Below are 26,077 nucleotides of genomic sequence, written 5' to 3'. Positions count from 1 at the left end.
TCCTCTGTAATATGGACATTTTTTAAGATGTCACCATCTATTTCCCTACATTCTATATCTTCCATGTCCTTTTCCACAGTAAATACTGATGCAAAATACTCATTTATTTCTCCCCATCTCCTGCGGCTCCACACAAAGGTCGTCTTGCTGATCTCTCCCTAGTTACCCTTTTGTCCTTAAGATATTTGTAAAAACCTTTTGGATTCTCCTTAACTCTATTTGCCAAAGCTATCTCATGTCCCTTTTTTGCCCTCCTGATTTCTCTTAAGTGTACACCTACTGCCTTTATGCTCTTCTAAGGATGCACTTGATCTATCCTGTCTATACCTGACATATGCTTCCTTTTTTTAACCAAACCCTCAATTTCTTTAATCATCCAGCATTCCCGATACCTATTTCCTTTCACCCTAACAGGAATATACTGTCTCTGGACTCTCGTTAACTCTTTTCTGAAGGCTTCCCATTTTCCAGCCATCCTGCGAACATCTGCCCCCAATCAGCTTTAGAAAGTTCTTGCCTAATACCATTAAAATTGGCCTTTCTCCAATTTAGGACTTCAACTGTTAGATCTGGTCTATCCTTTTCCATCACTATTTTAAAACTAATAAAATTATGGTCGCTGGCCCCAAAGTGCTCCCCCACTGACACCTCAGTCATCTGCTTGCCTTATTTCCCAAGAGAGGTCAAGTTTTGCACCTTCCCTAGTAGGTACATCCACTGACTGAATCAGAAAATTTTCTTGTACACATTTAACAAATTCCTCTCCATCTAAACCCTTAACACTATGGCAGTCCCAGCCTATGTTTGGAAAATTAAAATCTCCTACTATAACCTACCAGTGGGCGGCACGGTGGCACAGTGGTTAGCACTGCTGCCTCACAGCGCCAGAGACCCGGGTTCAATTCCCGCCTCAGGCGACTCTCTGTGTGGAGTTTGCACATTCTCCCTGTGTCTGCATGGATTTCCTCCGGGTGCTCCGGTTTCCTCCCACAATCCAAAAATGTGCAGATTAGGTGAATTGGCCATGTTAAATTGCCTGTAGTGTTAGGTGAAGGGGTAAATGTAGGGGAATGGGTCTGTGGTACGCTTCGGTGAGTCGGTGTGGACTTGTTGGGCTGAAGGCTTGCCTCCCTCTCTGTCCTTCCTGTAGCATTTGTATCCTGGAACATTAAGCTGCTAGTCCTGTCCATCCCTGAGCCATGTTTCTGTAATTGCTATAATATCCCAGTCCCATGTTCCTAACCATGCCCTGAGTTCATCTGCCTTCCCTTTTAGGCCTCTTGCATTGAAATAAATGCAGTTTAATTTATTAGTCCTACCTTGTTGTCTGCTTTGACCCTGTCTGCCCTGACTGTTTGACTTGCCTTTGTTTTCAACTGTAGTCATAGAGATATACAGCATGGAAACAGACCCTTCGGTCCAACTCGTCCATTGTGACCAGATATTCTAAATTACTCTAGTCCCATTTGCCAGCATTTGGCCCATATCCCTCTAAATCCTTTCCATTCATATACCCATCCAGATGCCTTGTAATTGTAATTATACCAACCTTCATCACTTCCTCTGGCAGCTCATTCCATACACGCATCACCCTCTGCGTGAAAATGTTGCCCCTTAGGCACCTTTTAAATCGTTCCCCTCTCACCTTAAAGCTATGCCCTCTAGTTTTGGATCTCCCCTACACTGGGGAAAAGATCTTGTCTATTCACCCTATCCATGCCCCTCATGATTTTATAAACTTCTTTAAGGTCACCCCTCAGCCTACGACACTTCAGGGAAAACAGCCCCAGCTTATTCATCTCCTCCCTATAGCTCAAACCTTCTAACCCTTGCAACATCCTTGTAAATCTTTTCTGAAAACTCTCAGGTTTCACAAAACCTTTCATGTAGCAGGGAGACCAGAACTGAATGCAGCATTCCATAAGTGGCCTAACTAGTCTCCTATACAGCCGCAACATAATCTCCTAACTTCTATACTCAATGTGGGCTGACCAATAAAGGCAAGTGTACCAAACACCTTCTTCACTATCCTGTCTAACTGTGACTCTGCTTTCAAGGAACTATGAACTTGCACCCCAAGGCTTCTTTGTTTCGCAACATTCCCCAGCACCTTACCATGAGGTGTAAAAATCCTGTCCAGATTTGCCCTACCCAAATACAGCAGCAGTGTATGAATGGTGACAAACTTCAAAGGGCAGTCAAAACTCTAGAGGACAATCCAGTGATTATCCATTCATGAGGGTGGTTTCAGGTATTTTCTCATCAACCTGTTCACTGATGTTATGACACACTTATCAAACTGGTGGGTCTTTGACCTGGGCCTCCTTTCCCAGAGGTAAGGACATCACCACTAGGCCACGAGAATTTGCATGCATGGTTATATATGAGGTGGATCCTTGTATGCTGCTGAGTTGCATGGATTGTAGAAATGATGTTACTGATCTTTTCAAGTTTACAAGGTTGCTTTTCCAAACTAAATCAATCGTTTCTGCTCTACCCAGTTCACCACCCACTTCCCTTCCCTTTCCCTCTCAATGTCAGCTGACAACTTAGGTTTAATCAGGTCAGCACATGGCAAAAATTAGAAGAAATAAAGCAGGCACTGCAGTGGATTTATCTGGCAGAAAAAGCAAGACACCTTTCTAAATGGGATCACTTTCAACACAAGCTCTCGAGGAGACCTTAATGTATCAACATACTCTTTCTGCCAGCACAAAGTAATCAAAATGAACAGTGGTTTCAAATATTTCTATAAACTTGAATAAACCTCCTGTTCTGGTTCAAATGCCCAGCTTTCATTCACCGCAAACAAGGTAATATTACATCACCTAGACAACGATGATTACAATCTGGAATGAGAAACAGGCTCAATATCATCTACAGCTCAAGTGTTTTCAACTGAATAGGCCAGCAGATTCCATTCAGGATAAGCAGCGCACACACACACATCCCTGGTGGAGGGCACGATAACATTACTATCTATCAGTTCTCTTAAAAACAAATTACTCCAAGCAGGAACTTAACATGACTAACATTGCTGAGTTATCCTGTTTGCAACTAAACAGGATCTTGAGTTTGTTCACATCACATCTTTCAAAATAATTCCAGTTTATCAGTGATTCTTGTATAATACGGAAATCAAGTATTTGGGATACAGGGTGTTGATGACACTGCACATCAGCGGGATAGTGAGGAACATAAGAACTAGGAGCAGGAGTTAGCCGTCGGGCCCTTTGAACCTGTTCTGCCATTCAATAAGATCATTTTCGTGGCCTCGGCTCCACTTACACACCCTCTCACCATAACCATTGATTCCTTCATTGTTCAAAAAAATTATCTATTTTAGCTTTAAAAACATTTATACTTAAGTATTGTCAACTACTTCACTGGGCAGGGAATTCCATAGATTCACAACCCTCTGGGTGAAGAAGTTCCTTCTCAATTCGGTCCTAAATCTGCTCCTCCTTAATTCTGAGGCTATGCCCTTGTGTCCTAGTTTCACCCACCAGTGGAAACATCCTCTCTATTTCTATCTCATCTATTTGCTTCACAATTTTATACATTTCTATAAGATCCCCTCTCATTTTTCTAAACTCCAATGAATATAATCCCAGTCTACTCAGTCTCTCCTCATAAGCCAACTCCCTCAACTCTGGAATCAAACTAGTAAACCTCCTCTGCACACCCTCCAGTGTCAGTACATCCTTCCTCAAATAGGGAGACCAAAACTGCATGCAGTACTACAGGTATGGCCTCACCAGCACCCTTTATAGCTGCAACATAACCTCCCTGCTTTTAAATTCAATCCCTTTAGCAATGAAGGACAAAATTCCATTTGCCTTCCTAATTACCTGCTGTACCTGCAGACCAACCTTCTGCGACTCATGCACAAGGTCCCTCTGCACAGCAGCATGCTGCAACATTTTACCATTCAAGTAACAGTCCTTTTTACTGTTACTCCTAACAAAATGGATGACATCACATTTAGTAACATTGTATTCCATCTATCAGACTTTTGCCCACTCACTTAAAGTATCTATGTTCCTCTGCAAAGTTTCAGTGCTCCACACACTTTGCTGCGCCACTCATCTTAATGTCATCTGCAAATTTTGACACATTACATGTGGTCCCTAATCCCAAATCACCTATGTAAATTGTGAATAATTGCGGTCCCAACACTGATCCCAAAGGCACACCACTAGTCTCTGATTGCTAACCAGAATAGGACTCATTTATCTCCACTTTTTGCTTCCTGTTAGTTAACCAATCCTCTACCCATGCTAATACTTTACCCGTAACGCCATGCATTTTTATCTTATGCAGAGACATCTTGTGTGGTACCTTTTTAAAGGCCTTTTGGAACTCTAGGTACACCACATTACTGGGTCCCCGTTGTCCAACGTGCTGGTAATATCTTCATAGAATTCCAAAAGATTTGTTAAACATGACTTGCCCTTCATGAACCCATGCTGCATCTACCCAATGGGACAATTTCTGTCTGGATGCCTTACTATTTCTTCCTTGATAACAGACTCCAGCAACTTCCCCACTACCGAAGTTAACTTAACATTTTCAATAATTCCCCATCTTTTGTCTACTGCCCTTTTTAAACAGTGGTGTCACATTTGCTGTTTTCCAAGTCTTTTCCATTGGGTCGGGGAGTCCAGAATTAGAGGGCGTAGGTTTAGGGTGAGAGGGAAAGATATAAAAGAGACCTACGGGGCAACTTTTTCACACAGAGAGTGGTATGTGTATGGAATGAGCTGCCAGAGGAAGTGGTGGAGGCTGGTACAATTGCAATATTTAAGAGATATTTGGATGGGTATATGAATAGGAAGGGTTTTGAGGGATATGGGCCGGGTGCTGGCAGGTGGGACTAGATTGGGTTGAGATATCTGGTCGGCATGGATGGGTTGGACCGAAGGGTCTGTTTCCATGCTGTACATCTCTATGACTCTATCTGTCTTTAAAGTCTGTGCTAGATTTTTTCTCATGTTCTCTCTGACTTTTCTTTATTGCTATTTTCTGTGGCTTTCTGTTGACCTTTAAAGCTTTCCCAATCTTCTAATTTCCTGCTGATCTTGGCCACTTTGTGTGCCTTCGCTTTTTTCCTTAGACACCCATGGCAGATTACCTCTTTTCTTATAGTCCTTCCTGTTATACTTTTGCTGAGCATGTTGAAAAATTGCTTTGAAGGTTCTCCACTGCTCGTCAACTGTCCCACCAAAAAGTCTTTGCTTCCAGTCTACTTTAGTCAACTCCTCCCTCATCCTACTGTAGTCTCTCTTGTTTAAGCACAGGAAACTTTGACCTCTACTGTAATCAAAAAACACAAACATTTGGTGTGAAAAATGAAATGACATGTATCCTTCTGTTAAATTTCCATAAATAATGTTCAAATTGACAAGACAAATGTACATTAATGACTGGGTACTATTGGAATCATAAGCCCGAATCTTGGGGTTGCGAGCTCTGAGACTGCAGTAGCTACCATGGAGGGACCGAGCACTAACATGCGTGAGGCTCCTCTAAATCCTCGTTTGTTTCATGTTAGGTGTAGTCTAACTGGCCAACCTTTGAAGCTTAATTTTTGTTCTGGGAAAAAAAACAAAGTTAAGGGAGATGCTTTGTTTTAAATATTCGAAAACCTTATACTCTAAACAAAATTCAGCAGGAACATTGCTGGCTCCCAATTTATAAGTTGGCTGAAATTTGTAATTTATAAATATTAAATACTTTTGTTTCAAATCTCTTCCTCTAATTTTTTTTTCTTTTTTACAGGTGAGGTAAAAGTTGCCCTAGTCCCAGAGAACTGCTCTTTCATTAGAGAGAGGTGACTAGTAGTGGTTTAACCTGAGGGTTGCCATACCTCAGGCAAGGGGAAAAGTCGAGAAGGTGTGACCTTTGTGGCAAACTCAGCTGGTGTGGCAATTGAACCCACACTGTTGGTGTCACTCTGCATTGTAAACCACTCATCCAGCCTATTGAGCTAAGGTCAATTGGCTCGTTAGGGGTTGGTTAGTTCAGTGGCTGGATGACTGGTTTGCGATGCAGAGTGATGCCAACAGCACAGGTTTGGTTCCCTCTTCAGCTGAGGTTGCCATGAAGAACCCAACTTCTCAACCATGCCCCTCGTCAGAGGCATGGTGACCCTCAGGTCAAACTCATAGTCAGTTGTCTCTCTCTCCTTCTCTTTCTCTCAGATGAGATAGTAGCCCTGTGATCCTCTGGGACTGTGGTGACTTTACAGTACAGGTGAATCTTTCTGCTGAAATATGGAAGTTGTCTCACATGAAAATATGTAAGTATTATAACATTATTTTTACATAGGTACATTCTTGTGGAGAAGACAGGGGAAACTCAGAATGGCATGGTTTGGAAGAAGGAATAGAACTTAGACGTGTAGTGTAAATGAGGCCTACCTCAGTCTTTTTGTCCCTCTGCTTCTTAGAAAAAAAACCTCAAAATACTTTTTTTTTGTTATCCTGCTTGAACTTTTCATTCCTCGTTAGGTACATGTTTGGCGCATTCATATCTACAAAGTGAATTTTTTTTTTTACTATTAAAAGGTACAGTCTAATTGCAAGTTGCTGTTTCCCTGGGATATCCAAATCCTGCACTGTGTGAACTGGCTTCACATGATGCAGCTTAAAATCTTAGATTGAACAAGTTTGGGTTGGTCATTGTGAGGGAGTTAAAGTACACATTTAAATCTCAGTGTATCATTGATATAACCTGAGTTAATGATTCAACCTTTATTGACATTAAGTCACAGAATTTACACTTGATTTATCTCAGTTACTCTTCCAAAGCAGTTCTCATGAGGTCACCTGCAATCATTTGAAATGAAAAAGATAAAGTGATGTTAATCTTCATTCCCAAAAATCTGAATTACAATAGAGATATATATCGTTTATGGTACAGGTATTTGCTGATTACCATTCTGAGGTTGCCTCCCACCCATTACTAGTGCACATCAACTACAAAATAAGTTTTCCTGATTTTGTTGTCAGGTAGAGACTGAAAGTTTACTCCACTGTTTATTTCCCCTGTTTTCTTGTGTTCACTCTTGCAGTCCTGCTGAGACAATAATCCATGGGACTGATGATCCCACTGTATACCTCACTGAATTGACCATTCTTCACCCATAAGCTAAGTCAGTCAAAACTCTCAAGGCTATTCAATCTTTGCGACATCACCTTCAGGTCCAAGACTGGGTTCATCTGGGGTGTACAAAGTTAAAAATCACACAACACCAGGTGTGATTTTTGAAGGAGCGTCGCTCCGAAAGCTAGTGTGCTTCCAATTAAACCTATTGGACTATAACCTAGTGTTGTGTGATTTTTAACTGGGTTCATCTGATAAGTGAATATATGCTTTTCCAGCAGAGGGTCATTGATAATGATTCGGCTTGTGAATATAGGAGCATAAGAAATAGGAGCAGGAATAGGCTACTCAGTCTTGTGACTCTGCTTCAGGTATCAATAAGATCAGGAGTGGATTTCTGTCATGAGGCCATCAACCCAGACTATTTCCATTTCTCTCGACTTTCTTTGTCAAAATTCTATCAACTTCTGTAATGGGCATGCTCAATGGCTGAGTCTCCAGTTTTCTGGACAAAGAATTCCAAAAATTCACAATCCTTTGATAAAAAAGAACGTTCCCCACCTCTGTCCTAAATGACCAACCTTTTATTCTGAGACTGTGACCCCGCCTTGTTCTAACTCACAACCATGGACAACATTCATCTAGCATCTACCCTGTCAAGGCATGTAAGCCCTCAAAGCTGGTCCACCATTGATAAGGCACCAATTAGGAGCAATATTCCCTCTAAACTATGTAGTTGTATAGATGCTCAGAAGTTCCATGTATACCTATCAGCATACTAACCCTAACGCTAGTGCAATGATTTCTGGTTTTGGAAACAGCCATTCATGATCTCAGAGGTCTACACAGTGGTCAGAAAAATGAGAGGGAATATAGGTCAGGGGTCTGATGCTTTGTGGAATATGTTCCACTTGCCTGGATGCATATAGCTTCAACAACATGCAAGAAGTTGAACCAGGAAAAACAGTCTGCTTGAACAGCACTCCATCCATCACATTCAACATTCACTCATTTCATCATCAATGCACAATGGCAGCATTGTGTATACTACAGCATCTCATCCTTGAAAAACACTTTCCAAATCTGTGTCCTCTACCATGACGTGGGCAAACAGGCACCACCATTACTGCTGGTTCCCTCTAAGGCACACAACAGTTTTCTGGGGAGGTAGGGGTGTTGGTGTGCATTCTTCACTATAGTATTAACGTGGATGGACTAGAATAGTTTGTTAGTGATATTTACTCTGAGGAACCTGAAGCTCTCAACCATCTGCCTCAGCACCATTTATACAGACAGGCGCGGGTCCTCCACTCCACTTCCTGAAGTTGAGGGACCAGCTCTTTCGTTTTGTTGACATTGAGAGAGAGATTGTTGTCTTTACATCATAACCCTAAAGCATTTTCAAAAGGAAATGGTTCAGGCAATTGAAATGTGATGCTGTTAATTATTTTGTGCAAACTTAGTGCAGTTTGCACCAACAGGTAAAGTACAAACAAAAAGGCTATCCTCAACCAGAATTGCTCATCACAATGTCAAATTACCACATCTGTTTAAACAGCTAACATAATTGTCTGCCCTTACTTTTCAAAGTATTAGTTAAACTGGATTACCATTTTTATTATCATGATTTCTTTTGTTTCATTCTGCCTCTTATTTTCTTTAAATATTGACTTTTGTTGAACAGTGACATTGGCAAATGCTATCAACTGGTAATGATATATCGCATTTGTGAATGAGTAAGGACTCCATTCTGTGAACTTATTTTGCATTATTTATTTCACAGGGTTAGTCTGAAGTACACAGATGGTGTTGGAGTCAGCAAGTGAACAAACTGCAACCGTGTTTCTGAAGGCACAAAACTCCTCTTTTGGGGTTGGCGGGGGGAGGCGCGGGGGGAGTAGGTTCCTATTCTATTGCTAAATGCATAGAAACTGCAAGTAGTGACAATTTTGGGATAAATATTTGTAGGCATGGAGTAAATGGAAGCATCATTATATGCTTGATTTGGAGATGCCGGTGTTGGACTGGGGTGTACAAAATTAAAAATCACACACCACCAGGTTATAGTCCAACAGGTTTAATTGGAAGCACTAGCTTTCGGAGCGACGCTCCTTCATCAGGTGATTGAACCTGATGAAGGAGCAGTGCTCCGAAAGCTAGTGTGCTTCCAATTAAACCTGTTGGACTCTAACCTGGTGTTGTGTGATTTTTTAACTTTATCATAGGCTGCAATACTTATCAAACAAATTGGAAGTTTTTATAATTGTGATCCATTGGTTTCAAACTCCATCCAAACAAGAACTATCCTTTATCCCTCATTTTTTTATCCAGCTTTCCCAAAACGCATCTATGTTAGTTGCCTCAAATACTCTGATGGTGAGTTAATTGCCTGGATAAAGAATTTTCCAATCAAGCCACTCCAGGACTTAGAGACCATCTTATATTTTGGGCCCCATGATTTTGTCTTCTCTACAAAGAACATCAGTTAAATTTCTCAGGCTTTTACGTACAGTTTTTCCTCTTCCCTTTTCATTTTGTTCTGGCCTATTAAAGGCACATATGTAATTTTCTGCTGATGAATTGTGGTTTAATGAGCCTGAGTTGCAGCTACATAGAAAAATACAAAGTTGCTCCAAATGCCCGGGTCAGGGTCATCATCATCCTTCAGGCAGCCAGTCAGCCTGCATATGGAAGAGTCCATCAGCAACATCGGCCTTTGCTGCACGCTTTACATATCAATTTGCTGTCCTGTCATTCTACTGTTAATGATGTAGGCACTTATGAAATGGAATATGTTACGTTGGGAAAATTTTCCTTTTTGGATCCAAGTAGACCTTTAATAGTAGCATCTGTCATCTGCCCGAGGGCAGGTTCACTGCTCATTTCTTCATACCTGGTGGGCCTACGATTTCCTCTTTAGTTGCTCAGTAGAGCCTACTTTGTTCAACTTCAATGAACCATGCAATTAGGGAAAACAATATGAAGTGGTTTCTCATCATCTTTCCCATATGTGTTTAAAGGAAACACAAGTCCTCTTCCTGAAGGATCTTCCACTTGTAAATAACTGTAGTTCCTCAAAGTTCTGGCTGTTCCATCATTGCCATTGAAAATGTGGTGGATTTTACATTGACCGTGGCTCATAACCCCAAGTATGCCATATGTAGCTGAGCCTAGAGTAGCTCGCAAAAGGGCACAGACAATCATCACTGAGGTCTCAAATGTTAATTTAATGTTTTTATTCACTTGTGGGAAATAGGCATTGCTGGCTGACTGTACCTCTTCGGATAATAATCAATACCATTTGCATGAGGCATTGACTGGGCCTTGATTGAATCCACAGCAGTTCCAAGCAGAAATGAGTTCTCTTGATCTATGAAGTGGTGTACTGAGTGAAATTTCTCAGGGAAGTCAGAGGACTCCTGCAGAAACTGTTCCTTGACACACTGAGTGTGGGGGAAAGATCCGTCTGTCTCACTAGAATTTTCAGACTTCTTTTCCATGAGGTGAAATCCTGGTGAAACTGGGTTCAGTTCCATTTACTGGCTTACTATTAGTAACTACACTAGAAATGTGCCAGAGGAGTCCCCAGAATATAAGGAACAGGAGTGTTCCTTGTTATTTAATTAGATCATAGTGTGTTTGTGCCTCTATTCCATTTAACCACTTTTGCTCTATATATGCAGTTGTCTTTAAACAACAAACATCTAACAGTTTTAATCTTGAACTCTCCAATTTTCCTGGAGAGTTCCAGATTCTTACTACGCTGTCTGTAGAAAAAGTGCTTCCTGAATTGACAGGAGATATGCCCAAGCCAGATGTGAATTCTGGCTCACTCTATTCTCAGAATTTTCAGTTTTTGAACATTCTGTCTAGAGGTATACATTGTAGTTGTATCGAATAGAGGATTGTTTTGAATAGGGAGCATTCGGATGTAAATGCCCTATCTTTTAAGGGCAGTTATATATTCGGTATCATGCCAATACAATAAACATTTATAGATGTATGTTTCTCGCTGAGCTGGAAGGTTCGTTTTCAGACATTTTGTCACCATACTAGGTAACAACATCAGTGAGCCACCAGTGAAGCACTGGTGTTTGTGACCCGCTTTCTAATTGTGTTTAGTTTTCCTTGGGTTGGTGATGTACTTTCCTATGGGGACATCATTTCCTGTTCTTTTTCTCAGAGGGTGGTAGATGGGGTCTAACTCAATGTGTTTGTTGATAGAGTTCTAGGAATGCCATGCTTTTAGGAATTCTCATTGTATGTCTCTTTTGGGCTTATCCTAGGATGGATGTATTGTCCCAGTCGAAGTGGTGTCCTTCCTCATCTATATGTAAGAATACTAGTGAGAGTAGGTCATGTCTTTTTGTGGCTTGTTGATGTTCATGTATCCTGGTGGCTAGTTTTCTGCCTGTTTGTCCAATGTAGTGTTTGTTACAGTTCTTGCAAGATATTGTGTAAATGACATTAGTTTTGCTTGTTGTCTGTATAGGGTCTTTCAAGTTCATTAGCTGCTGTTTTAGTGTGTTGATCAGTTTGTGGGCTACCATGATGCCAAGAGGTCTGAGTGTTTGGCAGTCATTTCCTAGATGTCTTTGATGTAGGGGAGAGTTGCTAGGGTTTCTGGATATATTTTGACTGCTTGTTTGGGTTTGTTGCTGAAAAATCGGCAGATTGTGTTCATTGGGTACCGTTTTCTTTGAATATTCTGTATAGGTGATTTTCCTCTGCTCTTCGTAGTTCCTGTGTGCTGCACTATGTAGTGGCTCGTTGAAATAATATTCTAATGCAGTTCATTTGTGGGTGTTGGGATGATTGCTTCTGTGCTTCAGTATTTGGTCAGTATTTGTTGTTTTCCTGTAGACGTTGGTTTGAAGTTCCTATTGGCTGTTCGCTCTACTGCAACATCTAGGAATGGCAGTTTGTTGTTGTTTTCCTCCTCTTTAGTGAATTTTATGCCAGTTTGTTTTATTTAGTGATGACAAAGGTGTCATCCACGTAGCAGACCCAAAGTTGGATGGTTGGCAGAGCTGTTTGTTCGAGTCTCTGCATTACTGCTTCTGCTAAGAACCCATACACCAACATACACCAAGCACCACCAACTTCACCACAAGGACAACATCGTCAAGCTAGTGGACCTATGTCTTATCACCCACTTCACTTTCAATAACAAAACCTACAGACAAACCAACGGAACACCCATGGGATTTCAGATATCAGGGTTTTAAGCAGAGGCAGTAATGCAGAGACTTGAACAAACAGTTCTGCCAACCATCCAACCCAAACTTTGGGTCCGCTACGTAGATTACACCTTTGTCAACATTAAATGAAACAAATTAGAGGAAACCTTTAAGACCATCAATAATACCCTTACTGGCATAAAATCCACATAAGAGGAGGAAAGCAACAACAAACTGCCATTCCTAGATGTCACAGTAGAGCAAACAGCCAATGGGGAACTTCAAACCAGTGTCTACAGGAAAACAACACATACGGACCAAATACTGAACTACAGAAGCAATCAGCCCAACAACCACAAACGAAGCTGCATTAGAACATTATTTCAACGAGTCCCCACACACTGCAGCACACAGGAATTACAAAGAGCAGAGAATCATTACCTATACAGTGTATTAAAAAAGAACGGGTACCCAATGAACCCAATCTGCCGATTTCTCAGCAACAAACCCAAACAAGCAGACAAAACACGTCCAGAAACCCTAGCAACTCTCCCCTACATCAAAGACATGTTGGAAATAACTGCCAGACTACTCAGACCTCTTGGCATCATGGTAGCCCACAAACCCACCAACACACTAAAACAGCAGGTAATGAAACTGAAAGACCCTATACTGACAACAAGCAAAACTAATATCATTTACATAATACCTTGCAAGAACTGTAACAAACACTACATTGGACAACAGGCAGAAAACTAGCCACCAGGATACATGAACGTCAACTAGCCACAAAACGACAAGACGCACACTCACTAGTATCCTTATATACTGATGAGGAAGGACACCACTTCGACTGGGACAACAGAAGCCAAACAGTGACACACACGAGAATTCCTAGAAGCATGGCATTCCAACTGGAATTCTATTAACAAACACATTTACCACCCACTGAGAAAAAGAACAGGACATGACATCACCACAGCAAATGACATCACCAACCCAAGGAAACCTAAACACATAAATAGAAAGCCAATCACTAACACCAGTGCTTCACCGGAGGCTCACTCATGATGTTACCTAGTATGGTGATGAAATGTTTGAAAACGAACCTTTCAGCTCAGTGAGCAAACTTACATCCAGAACCTCAACCAGAGCTACAAACCTTCTCAAAATTTCATAAATGCATTGCATAATCCCAACTGTAAGCATTATCAAGAGTTCCACATGCATTTGTGTTCCACATGAACACAAATTAAGAACTTCATCCAAGATGTTCTGAATCTGCAAGAAAGATGCATTAATTGGATTGTATCCATCTAACCACTTAGTTACCGATCAATGAAGTTCAGGGATCACCATAGAGCCATACAGCACACCATGGTGTGAAATGATGAAAAACCTTATCCAGAATCGAAATTTTAACATGATAATATACAGAACAAACAGAAATACCCCACAGTACAATATTTTTTACAATGTGTTAGGAGTATTGCTGGAAAGGCCAACATTTATTGGCCTTGAAAAAGTAGTAGGAGAAAGTGAGGACTGCAGATGCTGGAGAGTCAGATTCGAAAAGCATGGTGCTGGAAAAGCACAGCAGATCACATTCCTGATGAAGGGCTCATGTCCGAAACACCGATTCTCCTGCTCCTCAGATGCTGCCTGACCTGCTGTGCATTTCCAGTGCCACACTTTTTGACTCTTGAGAAAGTAGTGGTGAGCTGCCTTCTTGAAGGTTCACCCACAGTCTTGTTAGGATTGCAGTTCCAGGAGTTTGGCCCAGCAACAGTTAAGGAACTGTGGTCTGTGATTTAGAGAAAAAGTTGCTGGTGATGCTGTTCTCTGCAGTTACTGCCCTTCTAGCTGTTAGAGATCAAATGTACTGTTGAAGGAACCTTGGTGAGTTCCTGTAGCGTATGTGGAGCCAATAGGATGAAAAGGAATTTATTTTTGGCCATTGTAGTCTTTTTTGTAGGATGCTTATGTATTCTCAACTGAGAAGCTCTTTAACTAGAAAAGCACAAACTTGCATTTTCGCAGCTCTGCATAAAGTACATAGTTGCTAGATTCTGTATGATAAACCTGCCAAAATTATTTCAACATATGGCATGGCATGGATATTGCTAGGACTGGGAAAATACTGAAAAACCCAAGAAAGGTGGATGCTTAGTTTTTTTTTTATTTCTCAAAAAATAAAGCTTAGAGGCAAGATTGGATACACTGTTATTAAGCTGCTTGGAACAGGCTGAGGAGAGATTTGATTCAAAGATAGAAAATTGTGAGGGACCTGGATAAAGTGGATGGGGAGGGTCTATTTATCTTACCAGACAGGTCAGTGACAAAGGGACATTGACTTAAAATGATAGGTAGAAGGATTTTGAGGAAATTCTTTTTCACCCACAGGGGCTCAGACATGAAGCAAAGTCATGGATAAAGGATGACTTTAGTATCTTCGTGAGGGGAGAAAATTGTCTCTTTTAGGTTTATTTTTTCATTGTGCAACTGTCCATATTTACTGCTCAGAAAATAAGGTCTCCAGCAAGGTAACAAAGGTAAACTTTGATCTACAGAGAAACAAAGTGGAGGAAAGTCAGATAAGAAACTTATCCACTGAGTTTTTCTGATACACATGTCCTTGGTCGTCACTGAACAGAGATAAAGGTTCATTGTGAGTTTAGATTTTTATAATAATTAATATTTGTTTTGTGATATCAAACTGACTATATCAAGCTTAAGCAGTATTCTGCCACATAAGCTCTTGTTTATTTGATCATGAATTATGTGTATCGCTGGCAGGGCTATCATTTATTGCAGATCCATAACTGCACTTGAGAAGGTGGTGATCAACCTCCTTCTTGAACAGCTGTGGTCTTTGGGTTTAAAACCATCTGCAGTGCTTTGGGAAGGGAGTTCACCCAGGGTGAGTGTAAGAATGATGTGTCTTTTGGGTGGAAACTTACAGGTGATAGTATTATGTGCTGCAGTCGGGCCGTTTGCAAAATGCTGTCCAAGGAATCTTGATGCATTACTGCAGTAAATCTTGCAGATGGTACACACTATTGCCACTGATTGTAGATGGTAAAGCAAGAGAAAGAGGTGGATGGAGTGCCAATCAAAAAGGTTGTTTTATAAAAATGACAAATTCTTATTTCTTAATCTTCTTTCCCTGGAAAGTTGATAATCCAGATGAATGGATTCCATTGAAATGATTGCAGTGTAAACTGGGGAGGGCTAGGATCTGAGTGAGACTTCTAGTTGGTCTTCATTGTGTTTTAATACAATGGACTCATACTTAATAGGAACTGTATTATCTAGGAGGCAGCAGACATCCATCCAAGCATTCTAGGTTGAACCTGAATCCAGGCCCCAAGGAAGATATCAGTGCTTTCACCTGAAGTACCTACACTATTTTTAATCATAAAAACAGAAGTGACATATGTGCTCAGCACTAAAGAACATATAGCAACTACTGCACATTTTACACATGTGCCAGCTTCCCCACTGGCTCAACATATCAAACAGTGAGTAAGAGAGCCACAAAGCCTAGGAACAGCACAAGGATGATTCCTGGTCTAATGTTGTGGCAGAATAGAAAGAAATGAAAAGCTCTGCAGTTGAAGATTCTGTGTTGCTAGTATACATGCAAGGATGGCAGATGACAAGAGGATTGGGGTCTCCTGTGATGACTTGCATGGTGTTAAACAGCTGCCAAAACTAAGAGTCACAGATGCAAAATTCTTACAAGTTGAGATAGTGAAATGCTTGTAGCCCCTGTATGTATCAATGTCCATCAATACTTTCAGAGGAGAAGAAAATATTGGTATGACAACAAATATCACTTTAAAGAAAAACAACCAACTGATTACAAATCTGGAGTAAAATAGCAGCTAAAGCATAAGGAACAGGTTCAAGCGTAGACCATTTGGCCCATTAAGCTTGCACTGCAATTCGATAAGATCCTGGCTGATCTGACTATGGACTCAACTCCATTTCCCATTCTGTTGTTCTGTTGGATATGCCTAATGACTTCAACAGAAATAATTTGCCTTGAAAGATCAGTTAGTTCTTATTTTGCCTTCTGCAATTGAAAGCTGCTTCAGACATTTTATTAAAAAGATTTGCATAAATATTGGAAAGGATTCTGACAGATAGGATATATGACTATTTGGAAAAAACATAGTTTGATTAAAGATATGACTTTGTGAGGGGCAGGTCATGCCTCACAAGTCTTACGAGTTCTTTGAGGATGAGATGAGACAAGTTGATGAAGGCCGAGAAGTGGATGTGGTGTATGTGGATTTCAGTAAGGCATTTGATAATATTTCCCAAGGTAGGTTCGTTCAGAAAGTTAGGAGGTATGGGATACAGGGAGGTTCTGCTGTCTGGATACAGAATTGGCTGGCCGAAAGAAGACAGTGAGTTGTAGTATTCTGCCTGGAGGTCGGTGTTCTTGGGCCTCTGCTCTATGTAGTTTTTATAAATGATTTGGATGAAGAAGTGGAAGGGTGGGTTAGTAAATTAGCTGATGACACAAAGGTCGGTGGTGTTGTAGATAGTGTCGAGGGTTGTTGCAGGCTCCAACATAGAAGCATAGAGTCACAAAGATGTACAGCATGGAAACAGACCCTTCGGTCCAACCCGTCCATGCCAACCAGATGTCCCAACCCAATCTAGTCCCACCTGCCAGCACCCGGTCCATATCCCTCCAAACCCTTCCTATTCATATACCCATCCAAATGCCTCTTAATGTTGCAATTGTACCAGCCTCCACCACTTCTGCAGAGCTGGGCTGAGAAGTGACAAAAGGAGTTCAACCTGTATAAATGCTAAGTGATTCATTCTGGGAGGTCAAATTTGAATGCTGAATACAGGATTAAAAACAGGATTCTTGGCAGTGTGAAGGAACTGTGAGATCTTGGGGTCCATGTACATAGATCCCTCAAAGTTGCTACCCAAGTTGATAGGGTTGTTAAAAAGGCGTATGGTGCAGTGGATATTTACCAGGATGCTGCCTGGATTGGAGGGCTTATCTTTTAAAGAAAGGTTGAGGGTGCTAGGGCTTTTCATGCTGGAGAGAAGAAAGAAGAGAGGTGACTTGATAGAGGTATACAAGGTAATGAGAGGCATAGATGGAGTAGATAGCCAGAAACTTTTCCCCAGTGCAGAAATGCCTATTCCGAGAGGTCATAATTTTAAGGTGATTGGAGGAAGGTAAAGAGGGATGTCAGAGGTAAGTTCTTTACGCAGAGAGTGGTGGGTGTGTGGAATGCACTGCCAGCAGTGGTAGTAGCGTCAGAGACATTAGGGACATTTAAGCGACTGCTGGACAAGCACATGGACGGCAGTAAATTGAGGGGTGTGTAGGTTAGGTTGATCTTAGATTACGATAAATACTTGGCACAACATCGTGGGCCAAAGGGCCTGTACTGTGCTGTACTGTTCTATGTTCTAAATCGTATCCAACTGCTGGTTAGGATTTCCTATAATAATCTATATTATATGTAAGAGAATGCAACTGACTAATACTTAACATATGATAGTTATGTGTGGAGAGCATAAACAATAGATTTTGTTAGTTCTGTTGAGGAATTGCATTCCCAGCTATGAACTCACTTTTCCTGAGTCATTGCAAACCAGTATTCTTTGGATTCATTCTGGCTCATATCCTCAGATGTGGTTGATCCAAACTGAAATAGATTTCTCCCTTTCTTGGGAAGTCTGACTTTCAGACACAAAAACATCAATCGAAATTTGTCTTCCTCATCATCTGAGTGATGTAGATCTGCAATAAAAGATGATTTACAATAGCTATTCATTAAATTATACATTTTAGGATGAAAGGATATAAACACACAATTGTATTTTAATGAGTAGACCATGGATGCACAGTGCTTTTGCAAACATATTTTGAACACGAACATAAACCTGCAATTCTAATTACATTACTTATCAATGACATTGAAAGCACATCACCAGCTTAAAGGGAAAGCAGAAGGGCAAATCACAGTAACAGCTTTAACACCGACCACAACATATTCACACCAATCAAAATAATCATCAATGATAAGTTGGGCTTTTCACTTAATAGTCAAACAATCATTTTTGCAGAGAGCATCTACTCTTGATGTCTTCAGTGTTTTTTGCCTTCTGCCTTTCTCCTTCAATACAACCCACAAATAACAATTGCAGTAACTGGGATATGGAAACTCAGATGTAATTTCTACAACTTAATCAGGTTCTGAAGGCAGAAAGAAGCACTGGCCAAACCAGATTCATGCTGTAGGGTTATGTGTGGAATTGGGCAGGCTGAAATACGACTAGCTAAGAATGAGAGTAGTTTAGCCTGTAGTAATTACAGCAGTTGAAATATAGGATGATGTCTGCACAGCACAGAGGTAGGAGAATATTTCACTCTCCTCTTCTTCCAGTAAGTGGACATTGTAATCGATAGAGGTGTTTCTGGTGTCAGTGCTCAGTTACTAGAAATCAGAACCAGCACTGCTCGGACTGAAGCTGATTTCAGGAGAGATCCAAACATCTTGTGCTGGGGTCACTTCATCATGTGAGGTTACATGAGTCCTTGTGAAAGATATCAGTGGCATCTCCTGATTGCTGAACGTAAGAAGAAATTCTCGAAGAACCGAAAGAACTTCGGATGCTGTCAATCAGAAACGAAAACAAGTTGCTGGAAAAGCTCAGCAGGTCTCGCAGCATCTGTGAAGAGAAATCAGAGTTAACGTTTCAAAATCAGAGATATCTGTTTTGAGGAAGGGTCACTGGACCCAAAGCATTAACTCTGATTTCTCTTCACAGATACTGCTAGACTTGCTGAGCTTTTCCAGCAACTTCTGTTTTTAAGTTCTTGAAAAAGTTGCTTATTTGAAATACTGTGCATCATCCCTATAAGATTAAAGGCAGAGTGATTATTTTAAACAGCTGTCAGCGTTCACCCAGAATTTACAACAAATGTCTGAAAGATTAAAGGATACAATTGTAAAAGAGTTCCTACTTGCTATTCAGTATCACTTGAATATGTTTGTGAGTGGAGAGAGTTTATCACTGCCTGGGGTCGCATAAGAAAAATGGTTGTTAGGCAAAGCACTGATGGATAGCCAACACCTATAGAAATGTCCCAACAACAATGACTGCCTTCAGTGAAGGAAACCAGAACGCTGACAAGAAATACTTGGTATTAGCAAAAGGTCCACAGGATAAATATAAATCAGATTTAAATTACGACAACACTGCAACGATTGATCTTTTATGTGGTCCAGATAGAAGAGGATGTAAAAACACACTGACTGCTAATAAAGAAATCTAGAGTGTTGCTTAAAATTAATTTGAAACAGTAGAATGCAAGAACAAAGATTCAACAATCAAAAATAATGTATCAGGCATTATTTCCCACTTTGTGATCAATGTGTGCTATAGGGCTCACCAAGGAAGGTTGTGGAGAGATACTGCAACTGGCATAGAGATGATAAGCTGAACGGACTTTGTTATTCATGACTACATTGTGCACTTTTGCATAAGTAAAGATATAACATTTATACAACATCTTTCATGATTTCACAGGAATGAAAAGCGTACTTGGCCAATAGGATACTTTTAAAAGCATTGTCCCTGCTGTAATATTGTATATACAATTTGTACAAAATACAGGGAGTTCCCCAAGGAAAATTATAATTTATTTGCAGTCTGATCTTGGTGAAGAAGCCATGAGAAGCTAAATGGAAGTAGTCATTTGTTTTGAATTGTATGGTCATAATTGCAAATTAAGTCATAGTAAAAGCTTCCAGCTACATTGTCTGAAATTAACAGAACAGGTGAGTAATTCCATTTCAAAGCAGAATGCATATCTGTCAATGGACAGGGAACAGGCACTGATCTTTCTTTTCCTACTTCACAAAAAGAGTGTATTTTTTGTAACAGCTAGTTTGCCAGTTATTTAATTCACAATACGTGACAGCAAAGGATTTTTTAATAACATTTTTACAATCATTTTGGTACTTGTGACACTTTGGAAATTGCTGTAATGCAATGACAATAAGCGTACAATCCTAGTCAATGGAAAGGTCAACTTATGTCTGCCATATAACAGCCAATTGGCTCGAAACTCTGCAGGGGCAAAGATCACCCCTACGGCAGGGACTGTGGCACCTCACTGAATCCAGCCCATTGGTTCATAAGCATGGCTCTTTTTGGCATGCAAAGTAACTCACAGATACCTACAGTTCAGTTATTGGTCAACTAGTGCTCTAAGTGCCAGTGCAGAAACAATGGGCTTTAAGCTTCCTTCAGCACCATAACACTTCTGCGATTATGGGTGAATGTTTCAGCTCTACCCCTTCCAAAAAGCCTTCCTGTTGACCTTCTGGGCTTAGAACTGAGCTTTGTCATGGATGTGTCAAAATTCAGAGAGTCACAACACTGCTAAATCTCCAACACTACAACACCAACTGGACTTCAAAAGCAATTCATTGGTTGACAGCCATTTGAGGTGTCCTGAGACAGTGACGGCACTTGATAATTTTATTTTAACTTTAATCAATTACAACCTGGCAGCATTTAACTATTTTTTAATCTTATAAGTATTTTAGCTCTGATTCGCAAGAACTGGTATCCATCATCTAAATCTGAGTGTTATTCAATCAAATCCCATTTCTTTATCGTTGTATCACACATGTAGTTGTAAGTTTCTCATGGATTCATATTCAGTTTAAGGGAGTTGAATTTATTAAAAGTGAGAGCTGCTCACAAACTGTAGTTTACCGGAATCAGAATTAGAACAACACTAATATAAAAACAACACTAATTTATAACTGGACGTTTGGCTGGAACCTGATGCAGAGACAAAACTAGTCAAGGATGATAACCACCAGCCTCATCAATTTAAATGTCTTTTAACCGTCTTTGGATTAATGCATGTGCAACTTTGGTCACTGCTTGATTGGCACTGATGATTGTGGCTTTCCTATTTACGTTGTATTGTGCAGAAATGATTGGTGCAGATGGCTTTGCTTGTCTGGATTTGCATCATCAGTTCTATGAAACCACCCTTTTCTGATTTCATGCAGCAGTACAGTAGTCCCCCGTACCCGAAGGGGATACGTTCCAAGACTGTGGATAGGTGCGAACCCATTCATTTAAAGGGAAATGTACCTTCCCAGCAGATTCCTAGTCCCTGGTTCTGGAATGTTCCCTTTTATTTGTTTGAGCTGCGGTGAACCGCGGGTAACTGAAATCATGGTAACCGGACCCGCAGATACAGGGGTTGCCCTGTATTTAAACAACTAGAAATGCAGAAAAAGAGAGATCAAAATTGTACTTCAATGTGCTGATCTTGCTGATAATTAACAACTCTTCAACCAAATTAGCAATCGATGTGGAAATAAATAAGACTATAATGTTGATTTTTGGTTATCAAAAACACATTACGGTAAATTTCTAAATTCCACAGATAATTTCAGTTGGAAGACCCTTGGGCAGAGATAAGACTTCAACACTAAAGTGCTGACTGCATTGAGTGGTGCTCTTATATCAAGTTGGATCCCCTCACTATTAGCATAAGACTGCTGAAATTGCTGTGAAGTTTTTTTCCAAAATCTGCTAGATTGAACTATCAACAGTCAATTGCTAAACTATACAAACAGTATACATGGAGCTATCAGTTCAATTCGCAAATTATGTCAGAGTTAATTATTCCCCTCACTTTTATCTTGAATGCCAGACAATTTGCAAAGAACTTTCATTTCCTGAGTCTGGAGAATGTAATACATTCTGTTCACTCACCATGTTCTAAAAAAAAGCAGCTACTACTGTTAAATAGCCTCTGCAGTAGCACTGGTCAGTTAAAAGAAACTTGAGCTCTCATGCACAGCTTCTCCAACTTGGTTGATCAAAATGTAATTTCTCTAGCGGGTTCAACCTCTGCTCAGATCTTCAGTTCAAAGAGCTGTCTGCTAATAATGAATATCCCATAATCATTTATATTGATGATAAAAATGTATTATTTAGAGAAATATAAAACCAAGAAGAAAATATTTGCACGCTACTTTCTTTGAACAACAATCAGGCTATGGCTGATGAGTGACAAGTAACATTCATGCCACACAAATTTCAGACAATGATACCTTCAACAAGAGAAAATTTAGTCATCATCCCACTCACCTTTATATTGGCTGAATCCCTTACCTTGACATATATGCATTGGGTTTGGGGAGTGTGCTGGTGTGACTATTGACCAGAAACTGAACTGGACCAGTCATACAAACACTATGGTTGAGCATTGCAGAGGCTGGCAAATATGCAATAGGTTACTCACCTCCTTGCTCTCTGAAGCCAATCTACTATGTACAAGGAAGAAGTCAGGAATGTGATGGAATACTAGAAAGAGCAAATTACTGCAGATGATGGAATCTGTACTGAAAACAGAAAATGCTGGAGTTCACAGGGGATCAGGCAGCATCCATGGAAAGAAAGCAAGCTAATGTTTCAGGTCTAGATGCCTCTTCATCATTTTTGTTTTCAGTGTGATGGAATACTCTCCACTTGCCTGGATGGATGCAGCTTTAACAACATTCAAGAAGCTCAACACCATCCAGAACAAAGTAGTCCACTTGGCAGGCAACCCCCCCATTCAACAAACCAAACATTTGTTCTCTCTGCCACCGATGCACAGTGGGCTGCAACGACTGGAAGTAGAGCCTAGCAAGGAAGACAGGAGAGCAACAATGGCAGGAGTTTCTGGGTGTAATTGAGGATACAGTGCAGAGGTTCATCCAAAAGAAAAGAAAGGTTCATCCCCAAGAAAAGAAAGATTATCCGGGGAGGGATTAGACAGCTATGGCTGACAAAGAAAGTCAGGAAATGTATTAATGAAAAAGAGAGATCCTATAAAGTGGCCAAGAGCACTGGGAAATCAGAAGATTGGGAAGGCTACAAAAACAAACAGAGGATAACAAAGAGAGAAATAAGGAAGGAGAGGATCAAATATGAAGGTAGGCTAGCCAGTAATATTAGAAATGATAGTAAAAGTTTCTTTCAATACATAAGAAACAAATGAAAGGCAAAAGTAGACATTGGGCTGCTCCAAATTGATGCAGCAAGGCTAGTGCGGGGAGAGAAGGAAATAGCTGAAGAACTTAATAAGTACTTTGTGTCAATCTTCACAGTGGAAGACAGGAGTAATATCCCAACAATTAAGAAGAGTTAGGAGGCAGAGTTGAGTATGGTAGCCATTACAAAAGAGAAAGTGCTAGAAAAGCTAAAGGTCTAAAAATTGATAAATCTCCTGACCCCAATGAGCTACATCCTAGAGTTCTGAGGGAGGTGGCTGAGGAAATAGCGGAGGCGCCGGTTTTGATCTTTCAAAAATCCTTGGAATCGGGGAAAGTCACAAATGATTGGAAAATTGCTGTTGTAACCCCCTTGTTCAAGAAAGGATCAAGACAAAAGATGGAAAATTATAGGTCGATCAGCCTAACCTCGGTTGATGGTAAAATTCTCGAATGCATCATTAAGGATGAGATTTCTAAATTCTTGGAAGTGCAAGGTTGGATTAGAACAAGTCAGCATGGATTTAATAAGGGGAGGTTATGCCTGACAAGCCTGCTAGAATTCTTTGAAGACATAACAAGTAGGTTAGACCATGGAAACCCGGTGGATGTTATCTATCTAGACTTCCAAAAGGCCTTTGATAATGTGCCTCACAGGAGGCTGCTGAGGAAGGTGAGGGCACATGTTGTTCGAGGTGAGCTACTGGCATGGATTGAGAATTGGCTGTCTGACAGAAGGCAGAGAGTTGGCAGCCGGTGACAAGTGGTGTCCCGCAGTGTTCAGTGTTGGGGCCGTAGCTATTCACTTTATATATTAATGATCTGGATGAAGGGACTGGGGCATACTGGCGAAGTTTGCCGATGATATGAAGTTAGGTGGACAGGCAGGTAGTCCTAAGATTTAGACAGTTTAGGAGAGTGGTCCAGGAAATGGCTGATGAAATTCAAATGCAAGGTCTTGCTCTTTGGAAAAAAGAATACAGGCATGGACTATTTTCTAAACGGTGAGAAAATTCAGAAAGCCAAAGTACAAAGGAATCTGGGAGTGCTAATCCAAGAATCTCTAAAGGTTAACTTGCAGGTTGAGTCTGTGACTAAGAAAGTGAATGTAATGTTGTCATTTATCTCAAGAGGGTTGGAATATAAAAGCAGCGATGTCCTTCTGAGACTTTATAAAGCTTTTGTTAGGCCCCATTTAGAATACTGTGTCTAATTTTGGGTCCCACACCTCAGGAAGGACATACTGGCACTGCAGCATGCCCAGCGGAGATTCACACAGATGATTCCTGGAATGGTAGGCCTAACATACGATGAACGGCTGAGGATCATGGGATTGTATTAATTAGAGTTTAGAAGGTTGAGGGGAGATCTCATAGAAACTTACAAGATAATGCATGGCTTAGAAAGGATGGACTCTGGGAAGTTGTTTTCGTTAGATGGGGAGACTAGGACCCGTGGGCACAACCTTAGAATTAGGGGGGGTCAATTTAGAACGGAAATGAGGAGACATTTCTTCAGCCAGAGAGTGGTGGGCCTGTGGAATTCATTGCCATGTAGCGCAGTGGAGGCTGGGAGGTTAAATGTCTTCAAGGTAGAGATTGATAAATTCTTGATCTCGCAAGGAATTAAGGGCTACGAGGAGAGCGTGGAGTTGAAATGCCTATCAGCCATGATTAAATGGTGGAGTGGACTCGATGGGCCGAATGGCCTTACTTCCATGCCTATGTCTTATAGTCTTATGATGCACTGCAGCAACTCATTAAGACTCCTTCAAAAGAACCTCCAAATTCTCTGACCTCTACTATCTGGAAGGACAAGGACAGTAGATATATGGGAATACCCTCAGCAATTTTCCCTCTAAGCCACACAACATCCTGATTTGGAACTACATCTTTGTTCTTTTACTGTCAATGGGTAAAAATCCTGGAACTCCACTCCCAACAGTACTTACATGGACTGCAATAGTTGGAGAAGACAGCTCACCATAAACTTCATAAGAACAATAATGGATAGGCAATAAATGCTGGCCTGCCAGCAATTCTCACATACTTCGACAGAATAAAGTATCTTCATGGTCATTAAGTAAAATTTGCGTAGTTGGTCATCAGTATTGCTGTAAAATCCCACAGAATTGTATTATCAAATGTACCGAAATATTATGAGATCAATTAATAACAAATAATGTTTATGATGGTTCTCTAACACCTAGAGTGGCTATGCTTTCCAATGTTAGATAAAGTTGGTTTTGTTGTTAAAAGTAGTGTACAACTAAGTCACACCATATAGGAAGCATCTAATTTGATGTTGGGTAAACAATTTTAAGCAGGGAGCTTGCTGTAAAAGTATTACAACTGGTTTAGCGTTTCTGAGTTACAGATAGCAACAACATTTTTCTCAGATTTTTGCATCAGCTCGGCATCTAGTAATAGCTGCTGAAGTAAACGTGTGTAGACGTTGAGTGAGGGACAGGTTCAGGTTTAGCATTAATACCTTATCTCTAGTTGCCCCAACAGGTTGAGCAAGACAGAGAATATTGAAATCTATTGAGAAGAACACTGTTGCAGGGTTATCAAATGGCATTTAATTTCTATTGCATGAATTGGTCTGGTATGGGACAGGAGGAGAAAGTAAGGGCTGCAGATGCTGGAGATCAGAGCTGAAAATGTGTTGCTGGAAAAGCGCAGCAGGTCAGGCAGCATCCAAGGAACAGGAGAATCGACGTTTCGGGCATAA

At 40.6% G+C, this 26,077-nt stretch overlaps 1 protein-coding gene across 11 annotated transcripts in view; it reads right to left on the bottom strand.

Moving 5' to 3' along the window:
* The window catches only part of si:ch211-15d5.11 (nuclear receptor coactivator 7), a 115,929-nt gene that overhangs the window by 17,684 nt on the left and 72,168 nt on the right, over window positions 1–26,077 (bottom strand). For all 11 annotated transcript variants that reach the window (XM_043717357.1, XM_043717366.1, XM_043717356.1 and 8 more), the window contains one exon: window positions 17,901–18,069. In XM_043717357.1, the coding sequence (XP_043573292.1) occupies window positions 17,901–18,069 (169 nt within the window). The remainder of the gene's footprint in view (window positions 1–17,900; window positions 18,070–26,077) is intronic.

This window comes from Chiloscyllium plagiosum, chromosome 27, assembly GCF_004010195.1.
Source record: "Chiloscyllium plagiosum isolate BGI_BamShark_2017 chromosome 27, ASM401019v2, whole genome shotgun sequence".
Lineage (NCBI taxonomy): Eukaryota > Metazoa > Chordata > Chondrichthyes > Orectolobiformes > Hemiscylliidae > Chiloscyllium > Chiloscyllium plagiosum.
The sequence above is the reverse complement of the archived record's forward strand: the minus strand, read 5'-3'. Positions and strand labels throughout refer to the sequence as shown.